Source organism: Arctopsyche grandis, chromosome 7 (assembly GCF_051622035.1).
Source record: "Arctopsyche grandis isolate Sample6627 chromosome 7, ASM5162203v2, whole genome shotgun sequence".
NCBI classification, from domain to species: domain Eukaryota; kingdom Metazoa; phylum Arthropoda; class Insecta; order Trichoptera; family Hydropsychidae; genus Arctopsyche; species Arctopsyche grandis.
Window position 1 is genome coordinate 28,142,833 of NC_135361.1, and position 14,958 is coordinate 28,157,790.

At 34.2% G+C, this 14,958-nt stretch overlaps 2 protein-coding genes across 4 annotated transcripts in view; one reads left to right on the forward strand and one right to left on the reverse strand.

The window, feature by feature from the left end:
- Positions 1–3,204: 3,204 nt before the first annotated feature.
- Positions 3,205–8,458, reverse strand: LOC143914293 (outer mitochondrial transmembrane helix translocase-like). 3 transcript variants are annotated; one of them, XM_077434456.1, is made up of 6 exons: positions 8,113–8,458; positions 6,139–6,235; positions 5,044–5,188; positions 4,677–4,973; positions 4,325–4,599; positions 3,205–4,245 (listed from the first exon to the last, which is right to left on the reverse strand). In XM_077434456.1, exons 1-6 carry the CDS (start codon positions 8,283–8,285, stop codon positions 4,063–4,065), a joined length of 1,170 nt encoding a protein of 389 aa, XP_077290582.1. In that variant the 5' UTR covers positions 8,286–8,458; the 3' UTR covers positions 3,205–4,062. The 3 variants fall into 3 exon arrangements, with proteins under 3 accessions (XP_077290582.1, XP_077290583.1, XP_077290584.1); XM_077434457.1 differs by having other exon boundaries at positions 3,213–4,245; positions 4,349–4,599; positions 8,113–8,445; XM_077434458.1 differs by having other exon boundaries at positions 3,213–4,207; positions 4,344–4,599; positions 8,113–8,445.
- Positions 8,459–12,284: 3,826 nt separating this feature from the next.
- The window catches only part of LOC143914534 (uncharacterized), a 134,048-nt gene continuing 131,374 nt past the window's right edge, over positions 12,285–14,958 (forward strand). Inside the window, exons 1-2 of the mRNA XM_077434796.1 lie at positions 12,285–12,997; positions 14,236–14,281. Of these exons, the coding sequence (XP_077290922.1) occupies positions 12,902–12,997; positions 14,236–14,281 (142 nt within the window). The 5' untranslated portion in view covers positions 12,285–12,901. The remainder of the gene's footprint in view (positions 12,998–14,235; positions 14,282–14,958) is intronic.

A 14,958-nucleotide genomic window follows, 5' to 3' on the forward strand; every position in this document is an offset into this window, starting at 1 on the left:
TTCCATCAAGCATTCCAGAAAATACTACGCCTCGACGAAAGCAAATTCCTCTTGTACGCATCAACAACTAAATGCTCGTACGACCACTTCCATCAAGCATTCCAGAAAATACTACGCCTCGACGAAAGCAAATTCCCCTCGTACGCATCAACAACTAAATGCTCGTACGCATCAATAACCACTTCCATCAAGCGTTCCAGAAAATTCTACGCCTCGACAAAAGTGCATTCCTTTCTTACGCATCAACAAACCACCACCATCGGTCAGGCGATTCCAGAAACACTATAAAAGGAGGTACAACCCAAACAACGCCAGTCGACCCACAACAGCAAGCGTCGACACACAGCACCAGACCAGTCGACCCACAGCAGCAAGCGTCGACATACAGCTCCTGACCAGCCACCACTACACTACGCGGACTTGGAAGATCAACCAGCCGGACGAGCCAGCAACACACTGCCGTATCCAGAGACCTTCTGTACATAGCTGAATGCCGAGCCAGCGACACTCTACCATATCCAGAGACCGCTGAACGACATACTTTTGCCCACAAATACCATACCTTTGTACAACCATAGGCAAACAATAAAACTTTATAAAACTAGCACAACAGTGTTTCGTTAGGCCGGGATACGGTCAACACACATGTAACCCGCCTACATTGGTACTACTCCGACGTGATCTACGCAACCTTCTGATCATCCAACAGCGCTGTCAACACATCGCTACCCCGCCTACATTGGTGACCCCATCTTTGAACCACACAACAGTGTTTCGTTAGGCCGGGATACGGTCAACACATCGCTACCCCGCCTACAACTCTAAAAGGCCATCTTCTTGTTGATCTTGCACAAGAATACTCACTTGTCATTTTATCGCCGGTATCTACTGCGCCTTTTGTTTTATTATAAAACATTATTATTTCCGGCTTCTTTTCTTCATGACTACTCACTTCACTGTCATGAAATTGAGTAGACAATAGCAAAACTGCTTTATTTTTTTTTGGCACATACGAAACTTATGTCTTGGTTGATGTAAAACCAAACAAGCTACTGTGTAAAAGTCTATGTTTCGATGGTAAAAATTCTTTGGGAATTTCCCGTTTATTTTTACGTAGGGTACCAGTTAGAGTTAGCCCTTTATCTAAAAGGCTATCAGCTAATGCCACCGAAGTAAAAAAGTTGTCCGTTGTTACACCTCTATTGGTGCCATATTGCGGTTGAACTAAATCCATCACTACACGATTCCCTTGATTTATCTCTCGGCAATTATTAACCATACCTGTATAAACCTGTATATTTAATATATATGCTGTTGAAGAGTCAGCCGATACCCACATTTTTATTCCATATCTACCGGGTTTCGACTTCATATACACGCGGAATGGGCAATTGCCTCTATAGGTAGCCAAACGTTCATCCACAGTAATGTTGCAACTTGGAGAATAATTACGTTTACATTCTTCTACAAATTCATTAAAAATTGTCCTGATAGGTTCTAATTTATCAGACGACACGTGTATTCTTTCTTGTCTGGTTTCTTTGTCGTCAAAACGAATTTGACTGAATATTGTGATGAACCTATCCCGAGACATAGATGCCGTAAAAAATGGTTGGCAAAAAGCGCTGTCATTAGTCCACAATTCATTTAAGCTTAATTTTCGGGTCCTGTTTCTGCCAGACGCAAGCATTATTCCAATGAATGCAAGCAATTCTTCTGCCAATATCGGCTCGATAATTTTCGTGGATGTACGATGTAACTGACGATTCGTTTGTTCACATATTTCTCTCACCATATTTGAATTTATAAACAAAGAGAACATTTCTCTAATAGTATTTACAGTAGTGCTACCATTTATAAGTCCTGAATTTTCGGTAACAATATTGCACTCTCTACGTCTTGAGGATGATGGGGGTAATGAATTCCATTGGAATCCATGATTCGATGTATACACTTCTTCGTCTTCATTTTCACTGGCCTCTAATTCCGAATCTGTATCTTCCATATCTTCAATAAAATCTTCCGTATCAGTAAAATTATCATTTATTTCAAAATCGAGATCGCTATCATATTCCTCTTCATTCATCAAATTTCTTTCAGACATTTTTTTCTAAAATTAAAATTGTCTTTGAAAATATAAATATAATATACAATGTAGCATAGCAAATTAAAAAAAAATAACATTAAATAATTATTACCGTATTTACTATATAATAATCAAGAAACACAAATAAAGTGCTGGTCCACACGGTACAAAAAAGCTCCGAAACGAAAAAAACAACACGCGCGCACCGAGAACGGGACACGACTGAAAGAAAAAACGTAATAACACACACTGCATTTGCGCATTATGCCCGATTCTTCGATAAAATATTTTTTTCTGTTGCGTCAGATAAATACGTGTATATTATAATAATTCTATCTAATACATTAATGTATTGCTGAGGAATACCCAAAATATGAACTCTGTATTTAGTATATTTACAGAGATATTCACACAATTAGAGTAAATGTCGACTATGTTTCTATCACCGGTAAGGAAAGGTTAATAGTCTAATTAAAATAGTTACAATTGATTAATTAATTAATTATTCTTTCTATTTATATATATATTTTTTTTTACTTTATTTTTTATTATTATTCTATACTATTACAATTATTGTATTTATTATATATATGGACGATGGGGATTGCACTATTCTCCCTATTGTTTGGAATAAAAGTTATTATTATTAATAATTAATAAAAAATATTTTTAGGTATCGACACCCCTAACAACGCCACTGCACAAAACGACACAAATTTGCGCCCATGGATCATAAATAAATATTTAATTTCATAATTTCAACCTGTCATTCATTTTGTTATATTTTTTCCGCTATTGAAGCGGAAAAAACATCACATCCATTTATAAAACTTTATTATTCTTTGTCCACACTCTTTTCATCAAAATACATTAAAAAATTGTTTTATTTACATGCAAGTGTTTCAAAACACTTGATTTACACGTGACTCATACTATTCATAAATTACAAATTGTAAAATTAATACCATCTGTGTTCTAAATAACTCAAAAGCGCCAACAACGAGAGGGAAGAATTGAACGCACATATTTTTACAAACTTCTTCTTTTTGCATATGAAGATATTTTCCGACTGAAATTCAAACATGATGAGGGATTCAATATAGTAATAAAAACACAGAATCAATATTAACAAAAATCTATATTCCGAATTTTCTCCATAACATTAATTACATCAAAACAAGAGTATTGATTTCAACGGAATGAACACTCGCACGAGAAGTGTTCAATCAACAGTAGACTTGTACGCATCGAAGATTTGATCTGGTGAAGTACGTCTTGCACGTTGGATAAATTGTTAAAACACAACCTAATTTAATCGCTATATGTATAATAGTTACATCTAAAAAGATTTAAGCAAAATTCACTCCATATAAGCCACACATAAAACGATACATTTACAATTAACAAATATTCAACAAGATATTGTCATTGTTTATACTTTTTTAAATGCGTTGTTTCGGAATTTTGGCGACGACCGAAAACCGCCGTGCATTTGCTACCACAAAATTGCTAAGCATGTGAAAGTGTCGACAGTTAAACTGACAGCAGAGCGAGAGATGTTCTTTATCTCAGATTTATGCTCGAAAGTATGAACCATTCATATATAATATATATATATAGGCATGTCCTCGGTTTATACCATAATGCAATTCTATCATAATTTTAAATATAATACATACTAACAGATAACTTTGGATAGGATTCCTCTTTTTTGTTTATTTGCTAATTTTTACATACCTTTAGAGACCTAAACTATCACTAATTTAACTGCAACCATATTTGATTTGATGAAAATATATTTTATCAAAATGAAAAGTAAACTTTCCTAATATAAAACATGTTTAAAAAAGAAAATGCAACACAAAGAATAAGAAACATAGCGTATTTCAAATTCAACCTTTTGTCCAGAATAGTGTACGATTAAATATATTTGAAAATCACCGCAATTTATTTCGACTATACAAATGTTACAACGACTACTCTATTTCTAGTGAATTGTGATTTGGAAATCTAATAGAAGTTCTCGAGTCGTTCATTTTCTTGAGGGACACTCTAAGATCTTCCATAGTTATTGGACGGATTGCATCATGGAATTGTTCTTCTTCATTGCTGGAATCTGTGGTATCGAGCACTTTAGAAGTCGACGCGTTCAAAGCAGACTAAAAAAACAAACATTTTACATTTCAATGAACAAAAAAGAACATTAAACAAACTATGCATACAGTGTCAATGTCGAACCTGATTAATATTCGTCGATTTTGCATTCGCTCGCATGTAATCTCTAACTCGGAAAACGGACGCCAATCGGCACAGCTCCCGTAAATCGGACCCCGAGTAGCCTTCGGTCACAGCTGCGACCTGATGAAGATTCATATTCATCTCTACGGGCTCATTCAGTAAAATAAGTTCGAGTATTCGCTCTCGTTGGACTAAATTTGGAAGGTTAATGTGGAAAGTGGCCGGCATTCGGCGTTGGATCGCTTTATCCAGGTCTTGGGGACGATTTGTAGCACCTATTCAACGCAACAATACAAATTAAAAAAACTAAACACAATAATTATATCCGAAATGTGGAAAATATTTCATTTACCCATGACGATGACCATACAATTGGAATCGGTGATGAGACCGTCCCACAGCGACATGAATTGCGCTTTCATCATAGCCGTCGCCTCATGATCGTGTTGATTACGAGAACGTAAAAACGAATCGATTTCATCGATGAAAATAATACACGGTTGCAATTTTACAGCTAAGCTGAAAACGGCAGCGGCCAATTTCTGTGACTCTCCATACCATTTGTCGGTTAAAATCGAAACGTCTAAATTGATGAAATGAGTTTGAGCTTCTTTTGCTGTGGCTTTTGCGATCAAAGTTTTTCCAACACCTAAAAAATTTCAATGCTTTGTAAAAATATTGAATTGTTGCATCATTTTGATGAGCAGAAAAATAGAAACCTGGTGGTCCATGCAACAATACACCTTTCGGTGGTTGGGTCAATAAGGAATCGGCGAAGAGTTCCTGTCTTTGGATAGGCAAAATTACTGTTTCTTTCAATTCTTGTATGATGTCATCTAAACCGGCAATATCAGACCATGTGATCTAAATACGAAAAAAAAAAAGATTTTATTTCCTTCATATAATATTATATAAGGTACAATTTAACTGTCCATTGAGAAAAATACTTTGTATCTTCAAAAAAAAAAAAGTTGTGCATTAAAAATTTGCATTATTTTCGGTGCATTAAACAATCTCGCATTGTGCATCGAATAAAATATTTTGGCATTATAAAGTGACCTTTAAAAAATATGAAACGATCATTCGAAAAAATAGATTTTAGCATTAGAATAGATACAAAAAGGGGCAACGTTGCAGTCTTCCGCTATTGACAACTGTCAAAGTGTTTACTTATTACGTATGAATATGAATTATGATGTCAGGTCGGGTTACACGACAATTGGTTCAATGACAAAATGTACCCGACAATTAGTGCACTGACAAAATGTTCAAAAGTTCTAAATTTTCCTATTTTAATGGAAAAAGTAACTATTTATTGTATTATATATATATCTATCGATGTACATACATATATGATACTTTTTATCGTGTAGATCGCGGATGTTATTAAATTAGTATAAATTACAGGTGTTCTCAAATTGTCGGGTACATTTTGTCGTTGAACCTTTTGGACTTGAACCAATTTTCGCGTCCCCGTCAGGTCGTAGAGTCGAAGCTAAGGTGTCAAAGGTCGCAAGCCGAAGACTGAAAAAAGAAGGAATCCAGTAGAGAGAAGCGTTGGTCGTTGTCGGTTCGTATTTTGGTATTCGCGACGTTTCCGATACAGTTCATCCGTCATTTTAATACACATTTCATCCGTTTTTTAAGTAGCGAATATTTTTTTCAATGATCAAAGCAAAGTTTCTAATGCAATATGTATCCGTCATTTAGAAATGCACACAATTTTTTTTAAACGCACATTTATTTTATAAAATGGACAGTTAAATTGTTCCCATAAATATACATAATGATTGAGTGGATTGCATCATACTTACAGAAATCTCTTCAGGTACAATTAAATGTGAAGCGATCATCATCTCATAATCGGTGAGATTGTCAAGTTGAATTTTGTGTTTGCGATTAATTCCAAGTCTGAAAATAAAATAATGCTTTGTAAATACATAATTAAAAAAAAATTATGCAAGTGGATTATGAATTATATACTGTGTGAAGGTTAACAGATTTTATCACCAATGATTTATTAGTATTCAGTACAAAAAACATTTGGCAAGAAAGTAGATGTATTAATAGCCAAAACGGATACAAGAATGTAGAGATATTTTAGAGATTTATATAATTTCGCAAATGGTAAATATGAAGAGCTTTTGCAATCAGAGACTGAATTAATATACATATTGGCCCTTTAGTATAGTGTTTACAAATAGTAACATTTTCATATTGATGACATTCATTAGGACTAAATGGGGATTGATACGGTCTAGATAGTGAATAATAAATTCACAATTTACACGATTATATATCCATGGTGGTGGGACGAGGTCAATGGCCACCACCCTAGAGGACTACATAATATTATACATATACATAATAATTAAAATTCGCATTCGGCGTTTAAAAGTGCAATTCAAATGCGGTTTTTTGTCAATAATGTGATATTATTAAATCGGGGGTGTGAGTAGACAACTCTGCTCTTCAGGTATAAAATGTTATCATGTGGATAATCAATGCAGCTGATCTACGATCCTTTGCCTAAAACATCCGATTGCGTGAAAACATATTTACGCAATCGGATGGGAGAAAAAAAAGTTGCTTGGTCTCGAATTGTTACATATTCATTCATATATGGTCCAGAACACTTTTTTATACAGATTAGCAGTGACAAATAAAAGTAAATTAAACTTTGTGCTATGATCCAAATCTTATTTGTGTTCCTAGATATTGTTGCGTAGGGGTGGGTGGAGGATCCAAGTAAAAGGCCAACAGTCGTCTCACAGCATTTATTGATGATTAAGGAGATACACGCACTGGCAGTGCTCAGTCCAGAATGACATGATATCGCCTACGTACCGCCTTATAAAGGGTCGATCTCTCAGGACGTCTAATCTGTTTACCTGTTGTATAGTCACGTATTCGGATATGTATTTCCACTTCATTGGGTCTCCCCGTACCGATTCTGAGAAAAGCCTAATAACGGTCATTGTTTAGCCTAAATGCACTTACAGTCCAGATATAATCCTTGGAAGTAAGTGCATGCACTTAGTTAATCCGATAACAGATATCCATTGGTCTAAGTGCGATTCGCTCAATCCGCGGCGTACGTAACAATATCATATTCCTATTTTATCAATATTGCTTGTATTTTTTTTTAGATTTTATTTAATGTTGTTATATAAGTGATTAAAGTTAAAAATATATGTTTTTTGTGTATTTGTATTTTTATAATGTAGTTGAAATATTTTTTTACAAATTAATAAGCTTACATGACTTACATACAAATTTCCTGGATCCGTCACTAGATGTATCAGATGTTAGTAAGTTGTCTAGATAATCATTTTTTAATGAATTTCTCTGACTTTTGCGATTTATTTAAACGCCCAGAGTTCGTATAATTGTCCGGACAATTAAGATTCTACTCTATAAACGGTATTGATTTTTTTTACAAATAGCCGATTTAAGTAAGTACTATCTGTTTCAGTTGTTATTCTTAAACATTCTATGTATATTAAACCGATTTGACGGCATTTTAGAAACTTTTTCTATACATATATGACTAAATTCTACACACAGGTTTTGAAATTCGAATTAGGCATTTGGATGTAAAGTATGAAAAGTATCTGAGGGAGTGAAAAAATTTGGTACTAAAGTTTGTTTTGTTGGTTGCAATACTCGAGTTATATTAGAATTGATTGTTATCAATCGTTTCAACTCAACTGTCACTTAAAGTATGAGGAATTCGTAGGTTATGTGGTGAGTGATGAGGGGTGTGAAATGGATGGAGCTTGTCAAACCTCTGCAGTCTCTCTCGGGCTTTGTCCTTGGCCCGACTTTTGGTTTTCGTGGTGGGATCCACTTGGTTCATGAGCCACTTGATGGTGAAATATGTAGCCACGGAGACCAGAGACAGTTTGACGACCGCTTGAAAAACGTCGTTGCGGGCAAAAGCCGCCCCCTGTGATAGCATCTTCGCACCGGAAGGAGTCCCAGATGTCACAGATCGCAGAAACCCTGGCCTGGCCGCTTCAGGGAGACGATCGTCGTCTCGGATTCCGATCCAGAGCTGATAAACGGGGTTCCCCGCGCGCACTTCACCAATACTAGTGCACTCACACTTTACACTTTGCGACCATAACACCCGTAATGGTGGCTAATGTCAAAATATCCTTTTGCGCATATATAAATTGTAATTTCAATAAAAACCAAAGCAATATTCAAGAGAGGGAAGAAATTTTGTAGTATTATTACCATTTTAAACATTTAACGAGCATTTACTTCGCCTACCTATCATGTGAATGTTCAGCATTTCGTGGACTAATAAAATCATGAAAATTAATAATAATCATAATAATAATAATAGCTTTTATTCCAGACGATGAGGAGAATAGTGCAATCCCTAACGCCTATATAAATAATATATAGATAATAAAAAAAAAAGTATTGAAAAATAGTAAACAAAAAATAAATACATAAGTAAATATATAAATATTACTGATAATAAATAATAATAATAATAATTAATTATAATAATAAATAAATAATAATAATAATAAGTCTAATAATAATAAATAATAATAATAATAATTTAATGTCTATTCAAGGCGGTCGGTGTAGCAGTTCCATCCGTCGAACATACAATGAAGAATGCAAATGAGAAGATGCAGCAGCAAGAAGACAATTAGGCGATAAAAATATACGAAGACGTAGAGAGGCCGCTCTCATCCTGAGAATGGCTTCAAAGTGAGGCACATGCCCTTCCACAAACATTTGCGACGCGCTGCAGCTCCTAGGTAGCCCGAAAAGAGTACGGTAACAGTTGTTGTATTGTACTTTTATCTTCCTCGTCGTCTCACGCTTGTATCTGGTCCATAATTCACCAGTATAGACGCTAGTACAAAAGGACATCAATAATTGTCTCTTAACCTCTACACTGGAGTGGAAAAATCGTCTAGCCAGCATATTTGCCCTTACACAAATGGCTCTTCTTTGTCTTTCGATGTCACGGTCATCAGATAGATCCTCCGTCAGCAAGTGTCCCAGATACTTGACTTCCCTAACAGTTTCAAGATTACGCCCATCGAAATCATAAAGTTGCCAGTGACAATAATTGGGCACTTGGATAATTCACTATCGCCGCCAGAGAAATGTTATAATAATATAAGTGACTTTAGGCATAATATTGTTGTCAAATGAGGAATGTCCACAGACCTTTTCATATAGTCGTATTTAATGCTTGGTGCTCGACGTATGTCCGATAAAAACTTCTCTGTTTGTTTGTATTACTCGCAAGATGGGCAAGTGCATCGTTAAAAATTGCACGATACATTCAAAAACACACAATAAACAACATGGGACACATTTTTATAAATAAATTGATCATTTAAGTAACATTGTAGTTTGACAGTTTTTAATAACATTTTTGCAGTATTTGCAGTGGTGGATCACAGTGCACTAGGTACTTGTCTAAGACCCCCGATCTATGGGGGTGGAGGGCCCAAAAGACTTGTTTGAATTTCAATAATTTCTTAAAAATTTAGTATACATATTTGAATGTTTGAAAAATATGGCATTTTTTATATGGAGGGGGGGGGGGGGGGGGCAAAATTTAATAACTAACTCTAATCGAGTTGATCCGTCATTGAGTATATGTTCTTTTTTATTATTCTGCATGCGACCCACCAATAAAACTAATTTCTTAACAAATATTATCTTTAGGTCACTTACCGCCTGATATATATAAATTTTAAAATGTGCTTTTTGTGAATATATTGTATATGTGTCGAAAAATCGTTTCTTATATATATTTATATATTGACTGTGAGCCAGTGATGTCCCGAGACTATTTGCATTCCTTATGCAAAGATCAAAGTGCCACCCCCTTTAGAAATGGCGACTTGCGAGAATTACCGGTGGGCTGCAGAGATGAATCGAACTGTAGTATCTCGTTGACCATATCGGTGACCAAATGCAAAAAAAAAATAGCTTTAATATGCAGCCCTGCAGTCTATATGGGCGACAAAAATACCATGCATATTTAATATACTGGGACTTTGTAAGTTTGTATCTTTGTTTGGGAACTTCGAAAAAAAAAAAATTTCCATGACGACAATTCAATTGGTTGAATATTGTATTTTTTTCGATTAAAATAAATTTAATAAAACAACAAATGAATATTTACTATTAGATTCGTCATGTTCAAGCTGTTTATATTACAAATACTGAGCGAAGCCGGGTAAAACAACTAGTAATTAATAAACATTATCTTAATTATTCATCGTTGACGTCAATATGTACAGTTGATGATCGAAAATCTGGCAATCGATACGTTTTCCTCAGATCCGGCATGGATTTTGGAGTGCATTTTTAAATTTACCGCGTTCACGCTCCAATAAATAAATAACTTGAATTTGAAACTTGAGAACAGTTCGATAATAATCTTTAATGTTGCAGATAAAATTGAAAATACATATGATTAGAAAATTAGATTTTTGGAATTTATGTATCGAAAATGATCAGACTGAAGTATTTGAAACTTTACATATGTAATTTCTTATCTGAAAACAAGTCGTATGTCTCGGGATATACGTGAAAAAATAATTGAATATTTAATAGGGCAAAAAGTTTTTTTTCCATAAAATTTCTTACCAAAACAGATCTATGTATTGCATATATGTATGTATCCTGTCTTCACATTCCTTACCATGCAAATACTATATATAATAATAAAACTTGCAAAAACGAATTTCATGAAACACAATCATTTTTATATGGTGGTACAATTTAGCGTTATGTACTACGAAGTGGTATGCGAGTCAAAAAAGGTTGGGAAACGCTGCTCTATGCTAATAGACCGCACTAAGTGTCTGAGCATTTGGCGCCATCTATTAAAAATTTATTTAATTAATAAATTTTTCTGTTGGTATTGTTTATATGTAGGTAGGTAGTTTGTTTTTATCATTTTTTTCATATTTTATTTATTTATTTATATAATTTTAGCTATCTAGCTATATTAATCTATTAAATCTAATATATAATTTCGAAAGAGACTTTGTATGTATGTATCTTTGGTTGGGAATTGATGGGAAAGTTTCCATGACGACAATTCAATTTTATTTTCGACTCAAATAAATTTAATAAAAAAACAAATGAATATTTACTATAAGATTCGCCATGTTTAACCTGTTTATATTACAAAAACTGAGCGAAGCCGGGTAAAACAATTAGTTAAATATATTTAAAAGGTATTTGAAAAAAGTACGACCGCGTGCGGATCGAACACAACCTCTTCTTAGCTTGCAATCGATTTTGATTTTGATTTTTAAATGCTTTTTATTATTACGAAATTATGTTCATAATACATCTTATATATATTTTAATAGCTACTGATCTACTGATCATTTTCTATTTTACAATTTAATTTAATTTGGTTAGTAATCACAGTATTATATTATTCTAATGTTAATCTAAAGCATAATAGGAAAAAGAGCTCAAAAACCTATTTAAATCGATTTGGTCGTGAGACAAAGTTTGGGTTGTTATCCGATCGTTTTCAAACTTTGCCATTTTGCTCGGTTTGGTCATCAATATAAGTGGAAGTGTAATCCGCCATTACGATGGTGAAATAATCGTAATAGACACGTTTGAAATTACTGCATCGTATTACACGGTGACGTTTTTATTTAATAAGTAATATGCAAAGAAGTCGAATTCTACTTCTATGGTAATATGCCATAACCCATACGATGAAACGTAAATTCGTATGTTCTTATTTGCTAAATCTAAGTGCTTATGCACTTTGTTCCATTTATAAAAAAACCCGTCTCAAAGTGCAAAAATAAGAGACCACATTTAAAAACGGGGGATAAATTGATTTAGTTCCTAGCGGATTAGATAGATGGCACAGCTCTTACTATCCAAATGAATGGTCGATATTTGTACCCCTACTACTAGTTTACTACACCGGTTTAGTTGCTTTCTCGCTGTCGCGCAGGGCGGTCGTGTCGTTGTCCGACATTTATGTCGGTTTATCACGCGTTTCCGCAAAAACTTGTCGCAAACTTTGAACGGGCAAAATTCAAACTCCAAGTCTAATCCCGTTCAGTGCGTTCGCGACAGAATCGTCGAAACGAAACGATAATTCGAATTAAAACCAAAAAAATAAATAAACAAAATCCGAAAATTTCAAAAATTGCCGTTTGAGTTTCGAAGTATCCAAGGTTAGACACGATTCGAATCATATATTTTAAACTTCCATGCAAATTATCGAATAGTTTGTTCAAATGCGATCGTAGCAAACATACAAACACCTGGCTTTTTTTGCGCTACCCACTTATATTTGCCAATTGTACGTTTTTGTTATCGCCTCTCGACAGTGAATTTAATTAAACACGTTTCGTTTTGCAGTGTTGACTTTCAGTCTATCGTCGTGGTTCTTTCGTTCTGCGGGAATATGAGTGTGTGTTTGTTTTTGTGCAGTTTCCCGCCAAAATCGAAATAACGATGGAAAGTTCGCATGCTGTGATCTGTGTGATCTGTGCTAAATCAAGTGTATGGTTCTTTTGAATTCACGCTGGACGGAATAGTATGACGTTGGATAAGATGAGCGGTGGAAAAGTTGACGATGGCTCCAACCAGGTGTCCATCATCGAAGGGATGGTCAAATTCAGAGATGGAAAAAAGGTATATTATCAATTGAATCAAATTTGCTAGCTTGAAATCCCATTCAAATAGCTTAAAAGCAACACGAAAACACACTGAATAGTACGGAATGTCACGTCCTTTGCTCCACGCTGTGACAGTGGGTGTTCCTCAAACCGAATTCGGGTGTAGTTGCACGTGCAGAGTGCATATGTTTCTCCTTCATCTCTTCGAGTATGGGATTCACTGTTATCGATCACTGTCAAGCAAGGATAAAATATCACCGAAAACACTCAAGGGGGTGATTTTTGGGACTGTGTACCATGTAAATATATGGGCTAGGGGTGCTGCGTTTTTTTCGCATGTTTAAAAGTATCTAAATAAAGCACGTACCATGTAACGATCAGTGTGTTTTCGCCCTTAACCAGTGTTGGAATTTTCAGTTAATCAGGATTGTGCTATTTTGAAGTAAATTTAAGCGGTATTGTTGATTTTTTTTCGATTAAGAATTATTGTACAAAATCGTATCTGTTTGATCCAATGAAATGTGATATTTGATTTAAGAAATGGAATGTTTTTGAATATTTTCTATATAATTATTAGAGTAAATAGTAAATAGTAAATATAATTAATAGAGTAAAGTTAATAGAGCTAATATTTCAAACTCATGTAGGTTTTTCATTCCAAATTGACCCTTTTTCATTTCAAATTGACCGTCTTTCATTTCAAATTGACAATGAAAAGTTGAAAAAAAATTGAATTTGAAATGAAAAAGTTTGAATTTGGGATGAAAAAGGGTCAATTTGTAATGAAAACGGTTTAATTTGGAATGAAAAAGGATCAAATGTGGAATGAAAAACCTGTATAAATGAACATTAATACTAAATTTGATCTTTATATAAAACTAAGTCCAAAATCACTTACCAACTATTATTATTGACGTGTTGCAAAATTTGATGGATTGCTGAGTGATTTTTCCTGCAATTTCACTCGTTAACAACCTTCGAGACCTTGACTGTGCTTATTCACATTCCGACTATTTTATCTGAAACGTAATAATATGACAAAATCATTAACGCTAAGCAATTCAAAATGGCGTCTCTATATGTATAATATTATAATTTGTTGGACAATTTAGAATCTTATAGAGAAGCGTGTGAACTTTGTATCGAACGAATTACCTTTAACTAATTATCGTCGTTAATTGCACGCTAACAAAATGCCAACCACTTTGCAAGGACGTCATTATTATATTAATAAAATTGTTATTTTCTTTGCAGTGGAAGTCAAGATGGTGTGTCATGCGGAAACTGTCACCTGTAGCAGGTACGCTCATTACAATTACTATAAAGATAGTAATTTAGATTTTTTTACTACCCATTTCTATTCTGTTGATTCTATTACATATGATGCAAGTAGTGCAATATCTATGTGGAACGGTCATCGTTCAACTCTCGGACACATCTAGGTCATTTTTACATCCGTTTTATGTGAAGTGATAATGTTGATATGAATTTTGAGAGTGGAATACCCTATAGTTGAGATAGAATTGATTGAATTTTTCTTAATTTTTTTTTGACTTTAACTTTCAGGTTGCAATTTAAGCTAGGTTGTTCAATTTCCTTTTTTTTTTTAGTTCTTGAAAGAACGGAAAACCTTTTTTTTTGTATCTGTAAAGATCAAAGTCTTTTAATCTGTGATTTATTAAAAAAAAATGCCATATTTATTTAACGAAATACGTATTATATATATATTTTTCAAAAAGTGATCATTTTATATGTACTATGTATGTACAATTGAACTTTCAATGACTGATATTGTACACAAAAAAAAGCTGTGTACTGGTTTTTGTATACTGGTAATCTATTGGTTGTGCAATTTATCGTAACGACAAAGTAGTTGGTAGCAGGTCTTTCAAGATTCAAGATAATATTAAATAAAAGTCTTTACGACAGAAAGGCATGTTTTTCTAGGGGGGGGGGGGGGGGCAAAAGTAGGTCAGT